The following is a 14,524-nucleotide window of genomic DNA, read 5'->3' as shown; positions in this document are numbered from 1 at the left end:
CATTCTACATACCAAAATTATCCCTAATCCTAATTGTAGTATACATTTGGTAAATGTATATAGGCCACCAGGAGCCACCAGGAGCTCCTGATGATTTTAATGAACATCTCATTAATGATCTTAATGTAATGCAGACGGCGGACTTCGCTATAATATTAGTAGGAGACTTAAACCTTTGGAAAGGCAATGCCAAGGACAAAAAAGCAAAGGAATTCGAAACATTGCTAAACAATAACAACTTACGGGTGTATAAGAATGACGCGACGCATATTAAAGGGAACATCCTTGATTGGATGGCTAGCTGTAATATAGCACTTACGGAGATTACGACCATACCCTGTATATGGTCAGACCATTCGGTTATCTCAGGCAAAATACAACTCCCTCCCCCTTCCAAGCCCAATCATAAACCAGTGTGAAAAGTTGTGCAGAGAAACTATAAGGATCTCACTGCGGATGACTTATCTAGATGTATGGATGCCTTTATGTTGAAAACAAGTTCCTCAGATCACCCTGATACACTTGTAGAACAATACAATAGGGAGATGACAACCCTGCTGGATAAAGTCTCACCTATGAAGTCCAAAATAACTAGGCAGGCCATCCATCGCCAAAAATGGTTCATGTCGGCCTTGACCAAATTAAAAACAAATAAGAGACATGCAGAGCATGCCTGGCTTAAAGACAAAAACACAGAAAATAAAGCTGCTTGGAAACTTCTCGAAAAAGCTTATAAAGCTAAAATTATAGAAGCCAAGCTGACCCACTACAACAGTCAGATTGAGATGGCAGGAAATGAAACCAAGGAACTTTTCCGTCTTTTTAGGTCATGGAAGAAACCAGATGTATTAAACCATAATATTACTCCCACTCAGGATGACTGTATTAGAACTCAGAACACTTTTTCCGACAAATTGCTATGTGCGCAAAATAAAATTAGAAAAGAGTTAGAGAGTCACGAATTAGACACTGACACTCCCAATTTTGGCATTGCGGACACTAGTTGTGTGATTGACCCGTTGCCACCTAGTGATAATGGCCTAAATTGGGAATCATCCCCAATAGGATTTCAATTTCCTGAGATATCAGTTACTGAAACTGTTAATATCATGAGAGCTATGAATCCGACTAGCTGCCCTGGGGACCTTATCGCCTCAAAGGTAATTCTGAGTCATCAGGATATCTTTGCACCATTTCTATGCAGATTCATAAATGCCTCCTTTAGTCATTGTATTGTTCCGCAAGCCGTCAAAGCTGTGGCAGTGACACCCTTATTGAAGAAGGCAGGTCTTGATCCTAAGGATGCCACTCATTTTAGAGCTATTACTAACACCTTGTTTTTCTTGAAACTGATTGACAAGGTGGCAACAACCCATCTTCAACCCCATATGGAAAACTCGGGTCGGTTGCATGGAAGGCAATCAGGCTTTCAATGTTTTCATGGTACGGAGAATGCTTTGGTAGACCTCCAGACTTATATGTTGACCATAGTGGAGAAAAGTAGGTCAGGGCTGCTGATATATTGGATTTGTCAGCAGCTTTTGATCTGCTAGATCATGGGATCTTGTTGAAGCGGTTACGAGACACAGGTGGTCTTGCTGACGGGGCAGTAAACTGGGCCAAGTCCTTCTTGGAACACAGAAAAACTAGGGTGTACTGGGGAGACTCTACTTCTGAGGTGAAGACCATCATGTGTGGTGTCCCCAAGGGGATGTGTTTATCCCCCTACTTTTTAACATCTATATAGTGCCCTTATGTAGAGAACTAGAAAGACTTGGCTATTTCTTTACAAACTATGCCGATGACTTCCAACTGTCCCTGGTGTTGTCAGGTGATTATCAGGAGGACCAAGACGAGCTCAATGAGATCTACCAAGTCATAAAAAACTGGACGACCACAAATTGGCTGTGTTTAAATGCCGGTAAAACAGAATTAATGATATATGGATCTAAGAAATTTATGGAGAATTTAGCCACCTCCTTTTCCAGTTTTCAGGCAGAGGTCAGCCAGATAGCAGTTGTAAACAAGGTAAAGACCTTAGGCACATACCTAGAAGCTACCTTGAATGCAGGTGCCCAAGAAGACGCTATTGTGAAAAATACTCAATATTATTTGAGAGTGCTAAGGCAGGTGGCTCCACTAATCTGTAAAGATAATCAAGTAAAATTGGTTAGGGCCGTAATTCTTCCGCAAGTGGATTATTGCAATGCCTTATTGGGTGACGCCAGTAAGGAAGACATCTTCAGATTGCAAAAGTACAAAATGCGGCTATCCGCATAATCTATGCATTAAACGTAATGAACCAACCACTTCTGCCAGGAAGGAATTGCACTGGCTGCCTATATCAGCCAGGATGTCCTTTAAACTCCTGACTTTATGCCAAAAGTGCATTCATGGATCAGCACCAAGTTACATGAAGGAAAAAGTCTCTATACATAAATCTACCTGAGACCTTCGATCCAATTCAGCTAACCTCTTGAAAGTGGCTAGGGTCAAGAGAACACAGGAAAATGGACGTGCCTTCCCAGTTTTGGCTGCACATGTGTGGAATGATCTACCACACATTTTTAGGGAACAAACAGACCACCTAGCCTTCAGGAAATTTCTGAAAATTATGTTGTTTATGTAAACTTCCATCACAGATGCCATGTTTCTTTTGTTTCTTGTTTGTAAGTAAGCGCCTGAACACCCTAGGGCTTTTGGCGCTATACAAATGTTATAACATAACATAACATAACAAAGCATACATGAAAAGGGAGTCTGTTTGTCAGCTAGCATTTTACTACATTGAAACCACCTTCACTTTGCATCGAAAATATCAAAACATCTCAGGACAATATACCCTTGTAAATAGTATTCTGGCCCAGTCTTGAACGGCCTAGGGAGTTTGCAAAAAATAAAAAGCTGGGCTTCCAGCTCTGTTGGATTTGGCAGGTCATGCAGTAGAGCATGATCTGACTTTTCTTCTTAAAGAACTCCGAAAATGTATAGTGTGGGTTGGGGGTGTTATAAAGGAGAAAGGCCTACTCCCCTGTGAGAGCCTGTCAGAATTCTGAAAGGCAGGGGTCCTGGTTTATTTTATTTTTTGTACTCACTCTGACACACGAGCTAGACATAGAAAAAGTCAAATACATTCTACACTGTACCTTGGGGGCCTATTGGGCAGGTGGACATGTGTTCCCTTTTCAAAAGCTCTCCCTGGTCCCCAGTAAAGATGTTATTCATTTCATCTTTGCAATCGGCCCATTGGTTCTGGGATGCAGTAGTTCCAATGGACTTGACTACGTGGATGAGTGGACTGAATTTCTGTTGGGGTGACAGAACTCGCCCAGGCCTAATCACAGCTTTTCTGCATATGGTCTTCCTATCATTAAAACTACTGCATTTGCTACCATTACCGCACAGATAGAAAGAATTGTGTTTTATGTTGTAAATATCTTACATATCAATTACAAATAAAGATGGATATCAGCAGTACTTGGAATTGTAAATCTTAGACAAACAAACAAGCACAGCAGTGTTAATTGGTTGAACTACTGGGCCTTGCACAGTACCCTCAATACCAAGGACTATATGGACATCGTTGCAGTACAGACAACAAACAGTACAGAAACATGTCTTGAGAAATCTGCAATTGTGCAAGATGCATAGGAAGAAACATGCTTAAAAACAGCTGAATCTGAGGGGATGAGAATTGACATAAATTCTTCGCAGCTGCATGAAACACATCATATAATATTGAAATTACATGAGAATATTCTTTCAATCTTGTAAATTCTCCACACTTTTGACCTTGCCTCTTCATATCTAAAGCACCCTTTCTTTCTTGCCACACTGAGAAAACTTAAGTTTCAAGCAAAATGTACTTAAGAGCAAACCGGTGGCAAATCCTCAACGCAAAAATGCCTTCCTTAGCCGAGCCCAGCATTATCCCATAGTTATCCACCATGGGAATAGACGTGTTCTGGTTACTCTGAAGATCTACTTTAATTGTCATCAAAGTTGAGTCTACTGTGAAAATATTACCAATCAGAAATCATACAATCATAGAAGAAAAACTGATAGCAATCTCATAGTGTCTAAGAAAATCCAGATTATCCCTCTACAACTGCTAGGAGAAAACACATTTTATAGAACAACTTGAGGTATATATATATTAGGTGCATGTCCCATGGATTATAACATGTTGTCTAGCCTAATTTCAGAAGAGCAACCATCAAACCAATTGTTTACTTAGATCTCCAATGTAAGTCTGAACCCTATATCGTTGTCCGTCAAAGCTGCAGACCTGTATTCATTTCATGAGGGTCTCTTTTGAAAACATGTCAGATTTGGAACCAATTTACTATACGTCAAATACTCTGATGGCTTGTCAGTGTGTAACTAAGCACTATCAGATCAAAACATACTTCATGTAGTCCTGAAAAAGTTTCAAAACAATTGTTGTCTCTTGTTCTTTGAAACATATGTATTTCTAGAAATCTTCACATTGATTTGAAACTAAACTATGCAAACTTCAACTGTTTAAAGAGTTCATGTATCACCTGTGCACATCAATGCCATACACGTTTGTTCATGTATTGTATTAATATATAGCCATGAAAAGAAAGTTAGCTGCTAGATGATCTGTGAAGTTGCAAGCATGCCAAGGAAAATGGCGGATGCCACTGTCTGATGTCATAGAGCGTCACTGGAATACAAACATATTAGAGTAATGAGTGGGTAGGGCACAAGATCATCAGGGGCAGTTTCCAAGTGTGATTTTTGGAGATTCATTCAGCTTTCAAAGTTATTTTAACTACTCAACCCGATCCATCAACACCAGCAATGATTTCAGTATGCAAGAACTTAATTCTTATTTCTCTCCGTAGATTACAGTACAAGTGAGCAGAAACAGGCCTGCAAAAAACATGAGCTCTATGTGAGCTTTCGTGACTTGGGCTGGCAGGTATGGATCCAAATTAATATACTTGTTTTAATTTCAAATACATTTAAATTATTGATGATTTGCTAGTCTATTATGATTTATTTTCTATGACACGTGATATTCTCATCTACCAATTTCTGCTTTGAGGTGGTCACATCAGTTGTGACTTAGTTAAGATATTTTGTCAATCTCTTGAGTGCTGAGGGTGCATATTTTCATTGTTACGGCCATAGGAAATCATTAAAGACACCACATGCCCGTCTCCATAGACTGTTCATTAGACAAATGTGGTGCACCATCTCAGCTGTGTAGTAGGCTATGAGAGAGATTTACAGATAGATGTACATCGTTGGTCTTGTCTAGGTTTTAGAATGCATCATACATAATCTTGATTTGATCATCTTCTTTGTCTCTGTACATTTACCTGTATTTGTTTATTTGTATATGTATTTTATTTGAATTTTTGTTTATCGCTGGGCCTACCCAGAGTCTCTCGATTTCTTGGAGCGCCTTACATGATTCAAAGTTTGAAAAGGTGGGAGTGGAAAAAACAAGTTACAAAATATTTTCAGGAAAGGACAGGAAGATTAGGATAGCCAAGTAATAGCAGTGGAGGAAAGCTTGGTTATGTGTGGGGAAATAGAGATGTTTTGTGGCTCTTTATGAAAGTGGTGATGGAGGGTGCAGTGCTTATGTGAAGAGGTAGGGTGTTCCAGGCCCTGGGTGCCTAGTGTGTACATGCTTGTTTATGTGTGCATGTGACTTTGCAGAGTGGAATCTGTCAAATGTGTTGGCTGGCTTGTCTCGTGTATGTTTGGGTGATGTGCTTGAGTTTGTCATGAAGGTAAGATGGGTTTAGAAGTGGCTAGCTTTGAATACAATACAGCATCCTATGAAGGCAATTCTCTGGTGTATGGGGAGCCAGAGGAGGTGGGCAAGAGCGAGGGTGATGTGTGAATGTTTGGGTAGGTGAAGGACGAGTCTGGCTCCTCTATTTTGTTTGGCTTGCAGGGGACAAGGGTGCTGTTTGAATGGTTGTATCGCACCTGTGGGTTTTCTTATTTTGGGATGGGTCAGATTGTGTGAGCTAAGTTGTTTGGGCCATAATGTGTGGGCACTAGGTCTGCATAATGTATTTTCAGTGTTGCTTAAGGTATCATGTGTGTGTTACGTGTGTCTCACTTCTAGTTGCGTGTGGATATGGCAGCCATTTTATCATTGTTGCAAATATTTGGGAGTTTTGTCTGAGGCATTTGTGGTAATTTGTGGTTAACTGTGGAATGTGGGGTTGTAAGTTGATGTGTGCCTCTGGATGCCTCGTGGCTCATGAAATGTCAAATTGGTGAAGGACGAATGCTTTCCTTGTTGTGGTATGACTATGAGATGTTTTCTCCAACAAGAAACCTTGGGGTGAAATAGTTCATATTAATTTTCAGTGCAATATATTTTTTTTCAAACAAATCAGATGTACTGCCTGTTCTATCAGGAAACACACAACATGTCCTAATGCTTTAGATGGCAGATCACCACAAGTATACAGGGGGATTTTAACACAGTACATCATGTTTCTGCCAATCAGAAAATTGTTTGCAAGAAAGAAACCTTTACACATGGGCCTCCCACCCGTTCAATGTCCTTTCAATGAATCCTGTAACAACGGTTCAAAGAAGTGTATAAGAAGAGACAAAAGCAGTACCACAGGGCCTGGTGCTTCCAATGCACTTGAACATGGTCAAATCGTGTTTAATGATGGTATGACACTACAGAATCGAGGAGAACAGCTGCTCTGTTTCTTCTGGTCCTGTGAGTCCTAATTCAGGGGCTCAGGGACCAGATTGGTCATCACTCCCACACCAAGGGAGGATACCTAAAGCCTGCAGGAGCCCTTACACTCCAGTGAGGGACCTAGATAACCAGCAGAGAGAGGCAGGTAATGCTCTAACAGCATTTCACCTCAAATATGTCCTGGGGATGGTTTGGGATCAGTTCTTGCCTGTTCCTCGGTACACCTGTCTTCACCAGATAAATAAAGGACTCTAGAAAGGGCTGTTTTCCCTGCACGAGCCAAACAAAGTCTTCTAGAAATCCTTGAAGGTCCACAATGAATCAAGGAATGAGTTGGAGCCCCCTTCCTTAAAACGGCAAAAGCCCACCTAGGATTGGACAAAAGCAAGCCTGCTTTTGGGGTCCCAATCCCTATTACAGTAAGTGTCATTTTCCTTCAGGCAATATAAACAAAGTGAGTTGATGTGCAAGAAGTGTAGGAGACAAGAACGAATAAAGCACCACAGACAACCATGATGGTTACATTCTTGCTTCCTTCTGTTTTGTTCAATTTTGTCTGGCTACCTGCATCTGTCCCCTTCCCTAATCCTGGACTTCAAGGTATGCAACACCCTGGAATGACACTGTCCCTTTTGTTTAGGGTGTACTTGTTTCCCAGGGGTATCCAGGTTGGGAACTGACCTGCTGGAGAGAGGTGCTATCCTACCTTGCAAAGGATCGAACAGAGGCACATTTTTCCTGCCTATTGTCCTGCTGGTTAAGACACCTAGAAAAGACACAATGATTGCATGGCTGGCTGTGGCACAGAGGGTTAACATGTGAATGCTACAAATCCTATGTGGTTTACGAAGGATTACCCTGTGTCCATGTAGTAGTTTATCATAATTGTTATGGTTTTTAATCAGAGATGAAGATTTAAATGCATCCTCTGTCAGCAGTTACTTTGCTGTCACAACAGCTGTCAAATATGAAACCTGTGATCTTTGAGCCTCTCTTTGCCACTGAAGATCTGGAGCCTAATGATGCAGGGAACCTGTGCCATCATGGCTTGGAGCTTACTGAAAGGGCAGTCTGATTGGCTGACCACCCTTTCTGTGATGGGATTATTCATATAATTGTATTATTTAATAAAACAAAATAAAACTAAGGCTTGTACACTGTTACTAGATGGCAATCACTCACACAGAATCATATATGTTGTATGAGCAGCAGTGAGGATCGAATATTGCCCCTTGATCCATCTTAATTCATGGCAGGTCCTGCTGAAAGTCTTTTGTGTAATAGAAGGAGAAACAAAGGTGTATCGCTGCATGTGTTGACTGGACAGAGTATCAACACATTGCTTATCATATATGTTAGCTTTACCACATATGTATGATGTTTAATAAGGTGTGATGATTAGGGGAAACTGTACCACAACACAACTGTTTTTCTTGGACTATTGTTTTGGATTAAGGATATTTTCAAACTTGTACTTTTGGTATGTGTAAACTTGAGGGGATGATACTGTTTTCATGATTGTGGTTTTGTACATGTATGTGTTTTTGTACAGACCATTGGGTGTGTTCTTTGATAATGGAAACACATATTTCACTGTAACTACTGAAAAATAATCAGTATTATTTTGTATTCATGTATTATATAGATGATACACTTTCTTTTCACATATCGCTAAAACCTAGCAATTTAGCCAGTCTTAATTTTAGCCTTTTTAATATTTTTTCCCAGCATTGCTCCTTCACCTGTACCCTGCCTCCAACAGTGTCCCACCCATCGCAACACCTTTTAGTTAGGGAACCACACCTCTCATGAGAAGGCTCTTCCTGATCCCAAGTTTTTCTCCCCAGTTTCACTTTTTGATGTACCAGCATAATCATCTCCAGAGGATATCTCCCCCTCCTAAAATTTCCAGTACTGCCATCTGCACACGCTTCCTATCACTATTACCTCTGCATGCACCACTCCTTAACCCAGTGTTGACCACCCTGCATTTGCTGTGTCTCACCTTCCATTATAATAGGAACATTCCTGATCTCCTTCTCAACCCCTTGATTTTCAGTAGTTGATATCCCAGAAGGGCATCACTTCAACATGAACAGTCATTACAATGTGTGCATTCTGGAGGGTTTGTATGGGGGGGTGGCTCTGCAATCACCTTAACCCAAATGGGCCCACCACTTAAGAAGTGAGTACACAGTTGTACATAAAGCATGTTTATTGTATAAAGCTCCAGGGAGTGGTTAGATGGGGTTGCAGGACCAAACTAATCCAAGTCTCAACAATACCACATCAGTTCACATCTTTTATATAGTTTTGCAACAGTTAAAACACTTTCAAATACTTTATTACAGTCAACCCCCCCAAGCATGATTCGACAGAAACCTAAAATGGCCACAGCTCCTCTAGCGTCCTGGTTGCTAGGCAACTAGGACCGTTGTTGATCATACAACGATTGGCTGTGCCTGCCTATTTCCGCACCCTCAGGCCGCCGGAAGGCGAGAGCCGGCGCACCACCCAAGGGACCATATATAAGAGAAACCTACCTGTGCCTGCACTCTGTCGAAACCCTTGATGCCAAGAGGGGCTGGAGCCCACTCCTTCCACGACCATCATCTGCGCCCGAAGCACTACGTGACCCTCATTTGCATCCGAGGCGCCACATAATTTGAGGAATTCAGGCATTATCTGAAAATATGGGTAAGCAGTATTACTGCCTTCTTCATGCCCCCTGTGCCTGATTCCACCTGAAATTGCCCCTCTCCTGCTGCTCTTCGGCACCATTTGCTTTAATCTTGGGGATCCAACACGAGATATCTACTAAAATGGCCGCCGCTCCTCTAGTGTCCTGGTTGCTAGGCAACTAGGACCGTTGTTGATCGTACAACGATTGGCTGTGCCTGCCTATTTCCGCACCCTCAGGCCGCCGGAAGGCGAGAGCCGGCGCACCACCCAAGGGACCATATATAAGAGAAACCTACCTGTGCCTGCACTCTGTCGAAACCCTTGATGCCAGGAGGGGCTGGAGCCCACTCCTTCCACGACCATCATCTGCGCCCGAAGCACTACGTGACCCTCATTTGCATCCGAGGCGCCACATAATTTGCGGAATTCAGGCATTATCTGAAAATGATGGGTAAGCAGTATTACTGCCTTCTTCATGCCCCCTGTGCCTGATTCCACCTGAAATTGTCCCTCTCCTGCTTCTCTTCGGCACCATTTGCTTTAATCTCGGGGATCCGACACGAGATATCTACTAAAATGGCCGCCGCTCCTCTAGCGTCCTGGTTGCTAGGCAACTAGGACCGTTGTTGATCGTACAACGATTGGCTGTGCCTGTCTATTTCCGCACCCTCAGGCCGCCGGAAGGCGAGAGCCAGTGCACCATCCTAAGGCACACATCACAAGTCACGCTCCTGTCCGTGCCTGTCAGCGCCTGTGGAGCCAAGCGCCAGTAACGCTACATGTCCACCTCTTGCCCAAAAAGGTAAGCGCCTGGCTAACGGGCCAACGGCACTATTGCTTTAACCTCCCCTTATTATGTGCCATTAAGACCTCCCTCCCGCCGAGCTGCATAAGAGACACCAATTACTCACCCAACCCAGTCCACTACGGCGAGGCAGAGTTATTACGAGATACGCTCTGTCAATAACACCTCTCTGCATCGCATCTCCATTGGAACAGTATTACCAATATAGCATCGCTACTTCATGCAGAGTCTAATCTGGACCTCCATTGACTATTGATATCTCTCCAACAGCCTACCACATCACATTACACCCCACCGCAAGCTGTATAACGTGTCTGCCACATAACTCGAAGCAGCCCATTATTGTTACATAATGCATATACTGAAATTGCCTATTATTGCAATGTGACGCTTATACTGGATCAACCTATTATTGCTACATGAGGCCATGTTGATACAGTCTATTAGCCTATTACAGTAGGCCTTTGTGCCTCCATTGTGCTCCTGACTGTCTAATCATTGGTGTTTTAGGCCTCCTGCGTTAAATTCGAATCTAGATGCCAGCATGTCTGCATTTCATGATTGTTTTCTTTCTATTCAAATGCATTGAACATCTGCCTACTGTGCCCTAGTCATTAGTGTGTTAGCCATCTGTGCTCTAGACATAACATTGAACATATTGGCCACCCAACGGCTTAACAAATTTAGTGTATACTCTTCTACCCTATAGCCTGCATCCTGTTATACCTAGCCCTAAACTGCCCCACGCTAGACTATTGTATTCAGTCTTTGCGGATCTACCCATGCAGGACCTTGTACTTAACCTATGCTGATCTGCATATGTTCTGATGCTCCTAGTCCAGGCTACCCCTTGTCCTACTGCCCAACTATTGTTAGAGGAAGCCCCTACTAGCCAACCACCATACTGATCATCAGATTTAGTGACCCATCTCTGTGTCTCTATGTGCCTACTTACGCCTGCCTAGCATGCACACCTAGCCTCACAACAGCCAACCTTAGCGGACATTTTCCAATCTAGGCACCACCCCATTGAAACCCAACGCAAAGTGTACTTCACCTGCATTGGGCAACCCTGCGCCCAGACCATGATCACCTGGCTAACTCTCACCATGTTCCCTTTTTGCATTAGGCCGGACTATGTACCCTGCAGCGGTAACAACTTCATAACCTTCAACGATGGCTTAGCCAATCTTGTATGTCCTAGGCACCACCCAATCCCTTGCCCTACGCCCTTCCTACCTTCCCAGCCACCGTTCCCTCCCAATCACTACCCTCACCCTACCTCCTCCATAGACAACAGCTCCCCAGACAATACTATCTCTAACAAAACTCCCAATCTTAGCAGACTCAGTGCCCCAAGCCACACTGTGCCTCCCACTCTGAAATCTCCAAAACTCTTATGTTCAACCTACCCGGATATCACAGCCCGCAACAACAGAATAGGCACTAGGATCCCCCATACAACTAGCATCCACCCCACTAAATTCAATACCATAACAAAAAAAGAACCTAAAGACCCCCAATAAGCCTGAACCACTCCCTCTTAAAGGAGCCTTACTCAATGTTAGATCCCTGGCCGCACACACAACAGAAATTGCCGACACCATTTTAACCAATGATCTCGACTTCCTTGCCCTAATGGAAACTTGGCTACATGAGGCATCAGGACCACACTTATCATTAGCTATTCCCACCAATTACTCCATTCTCAGAGCTTACAGAACTAATGGCAAAGGAGGAGGCGTAGCAATCATCTCTAAATCACTACTAGGCTGCAGACTAGTCTCCTCCCTATCAGTGAAATCCTGTGAGCTACTCACAGTCAAGCTACAAACCTCTCCTTCAAGCACTATCACTCTACACCTTATATATAGACCCCCAGACCCCCCTGGAGTCTTCGAAGAAGACATCACCGCGCTCATCACTGAAAATGCCAAGCCACTAGCACAAAACATTATCCTCAGAGACTTCAATCTCGGCTACAATGACCCCAAGGACGCCCCAGCCACATCCTTAGCAAACGCCCTAACTGAGTATGGATTCACTCAACTCAGTACTTCACCGACCCACCAGAAAGGCAGAATTATCGGTTGGGTAGCTACTCTTAATTGCATTGCCACGTGCAAGGACCCCCAACCTCTCACATGGACGGATCATTACCTCATCCCCCTCGATATTCACATCAGCCACGCAGCTCCTAAAATGTGCCCCATGGCACCAGCCTGCCCAACCAGAAACAAACGCAACATCACTGCCGAAGCCCTAATACCCTTGGTCCTACCTACCCATAACGCTCTACCGGACAATGCTGATCTAAATCTACTTGTTGACACCTTCAACAATTCCATGGCTACTGCCATTGATACCATTGCCCCTTTGAAACTACGTTAAAGCAAACCATCAAGCACTTGAATTCGTGGTACACCCCTGAACTTAAACTACTGTGTAAAAAGAAGGCCAAATCAGAACTCCTACGGAAAACCAACCCTTCACCTGAAAACAAGTCCAACCCTAAGAACATTTCCGTGCTTTACAAAAGTGAGATAATTCGCACTAAAAAAGATGCCTATAACGTTAGGATCGATCAGGCAGGCTCCTCCACCAAAGAATTATTTAAAATACTAAAAGAGCTAGAAAATCCCAATCCGCCTCCAGACACCTGCTCAAAAGATAAACCCTGGTGCACCAGCATCCAGAATGCCCTCAACAACAAAATCACAGGACTTCAAACTAAAATTGAGGACAAACGTCAACAACTCTTCAGCAACAAGACCACCAACCCAAATCTTAGCTCACCAACTCCTATCAAAGATAATATAGCCTTCTCCTTCAAAAAAGGAACTATCTTAGAAGTCCAAAAATTCATCACCTCCCTAAAACCATCTAACTGCAAAGGGGACAGCTGTCCTGCCCAGATAATAAAAGAAGCAGCCAGAGACCTCTCCCCTTTTATCACCAAGCTAATTAACCTCTCATTCACTAATAACTTTGTCCCCAGCAGCTTAAAACAATGCTGGGTCCTCCCTCCATTAAAAAAAACGATCACTAGACCCAGCCATACCGACTAATTATAGACCCATCACCACTGTCCCTTTCCTGCTGAAAATTCTGGACAGAGTCGCCTACATCCAGATTCAGAAGTACCTAGAATCGAACCAAATGCTAAGCATACGTCAATCTGGCATTAGACCTCAACATGGAACAGAAACCGCTCTGATTGACCTCAAAAGCCAGATTGATGAAATCAAAGACAAAGGTAATGCCGCAATCCTTCTCCTCTTAGACCTCTCAGCGACTTTCAATTTAGTCGACCACAAAATCCTCTGCAGCCACCTGTCTAGCGCAGCCCACTTCTCCTCCTCTGCCTCCTCATGGATACAATCCTTCCTGTCGAACAGAACCATGCGTGTCTTCTCCACAACAGCAGCAATGGACCCTATACCCATCACATGCAGAGTTCCTCAAGGCTCCTGTGTCTCCCCCACTTTGTATAATATATTTAAAAAGCCGCTAGTCGACAAATTGGACTGTCTGGGTGTCACCTACACAAATTATGCAGATGACACCCAGATCCTCCTCACCATCTCGGGCAACTACAATGCGGACATCACCTGGATTAACAAAATCTTCTCCATCATTCAGGCTTGGATGGCCACCCACGGCCTGTGCCTGAACGATGAGAAGACAGAGCTTCTTCTAGTCGGCTCCCCCAACAACATGTCAAAACTCAGTCCTTGCTACAATAACATTATCATAGATGGTAATACGATCCCCATTGTTAAGAGTGTGAAAACCCTAGGCTTCCACCTAGACGCCAATACCAACCTCTGTAAAAAAATAAACGCAACCGCCTCAGCCACTGCCTACACGGGTAAGCTTATCAGGGCTATCAGACCCTTCCTATCCCCCAACAGTTGCCTCACTCTTGCCAGAGCCCTCATTCAGTCCAAACTGGACTACTGCAATAGCCTGTACCTAGGAGCCAACCAATCCATAATCAACAAACTCCAGGTTCTCCAAAACAATGCCCTATGCGCAGCCCTTAACATCCCTAAGTGAGAGCACATCTCCACAACCAGGAAAGCGTGTAAATGGCTTTCCATACAGCAAAAAATCGACCTCAAAACTATATGCCTCACTTACAAGTCCCTTAACCACTTAGCCCCACCGTACCTCACCAATAAATTTACCTTAAAAACCACCGCCAGAACCACCAGATCTTCCAACTCCCTATGCCTGTCAGTGCCTAGATTTGCCCTAAAAAGAGCAGGTGGTGCTAGTTTCACAGTGCTTGCCTCCCAACTTTGGAACACCATTCCATTCAA

The 14,524-nt window shown here is 43.4% G+C and overlaps 1 protein-coding gene across 1 annotated transcript in view; it reads left to right on the top strand.

Annotated features, from left to right (window-relative positions):
- Positions 1 to 14,524, top strand: part of BMP5 (bone morphogenetic protein 5) — a 736,485-nt gene that overhangs the window by 675,657 nt on the left and 46,304 nt on the right. Inside the window, exon 5 of the mRNA XM_069606148.1 lies at positions 4,872 to 4,948. Coding sequence (XP_069462249.1) covers positions 4,872 to 4,948 — 77 coding nt within the window. The remainder of the gene's footprint in view (positions 1 to 4,871; positions 4,949 to 14,524) is intronic.

This window comes from Ambystoma mexicanum, chromosome 4p (assembly GCF_040938575.1).
Source record: "Ambystoma mexicanum isolate Mex_15411 chromosome 4p, UKY_AmexF1_1, whole genome shotgun sequence".
Classification (NCBI taxonomy): Eukaryota; Metazoa; Chordata; class Amphibia; order Caudata; family Ambystomatidae; genus Ambystoma; species Ambystoma mexicanum.
This window is presented reverse-complemented; position numbering and strand designations above follow the sequence as displayed.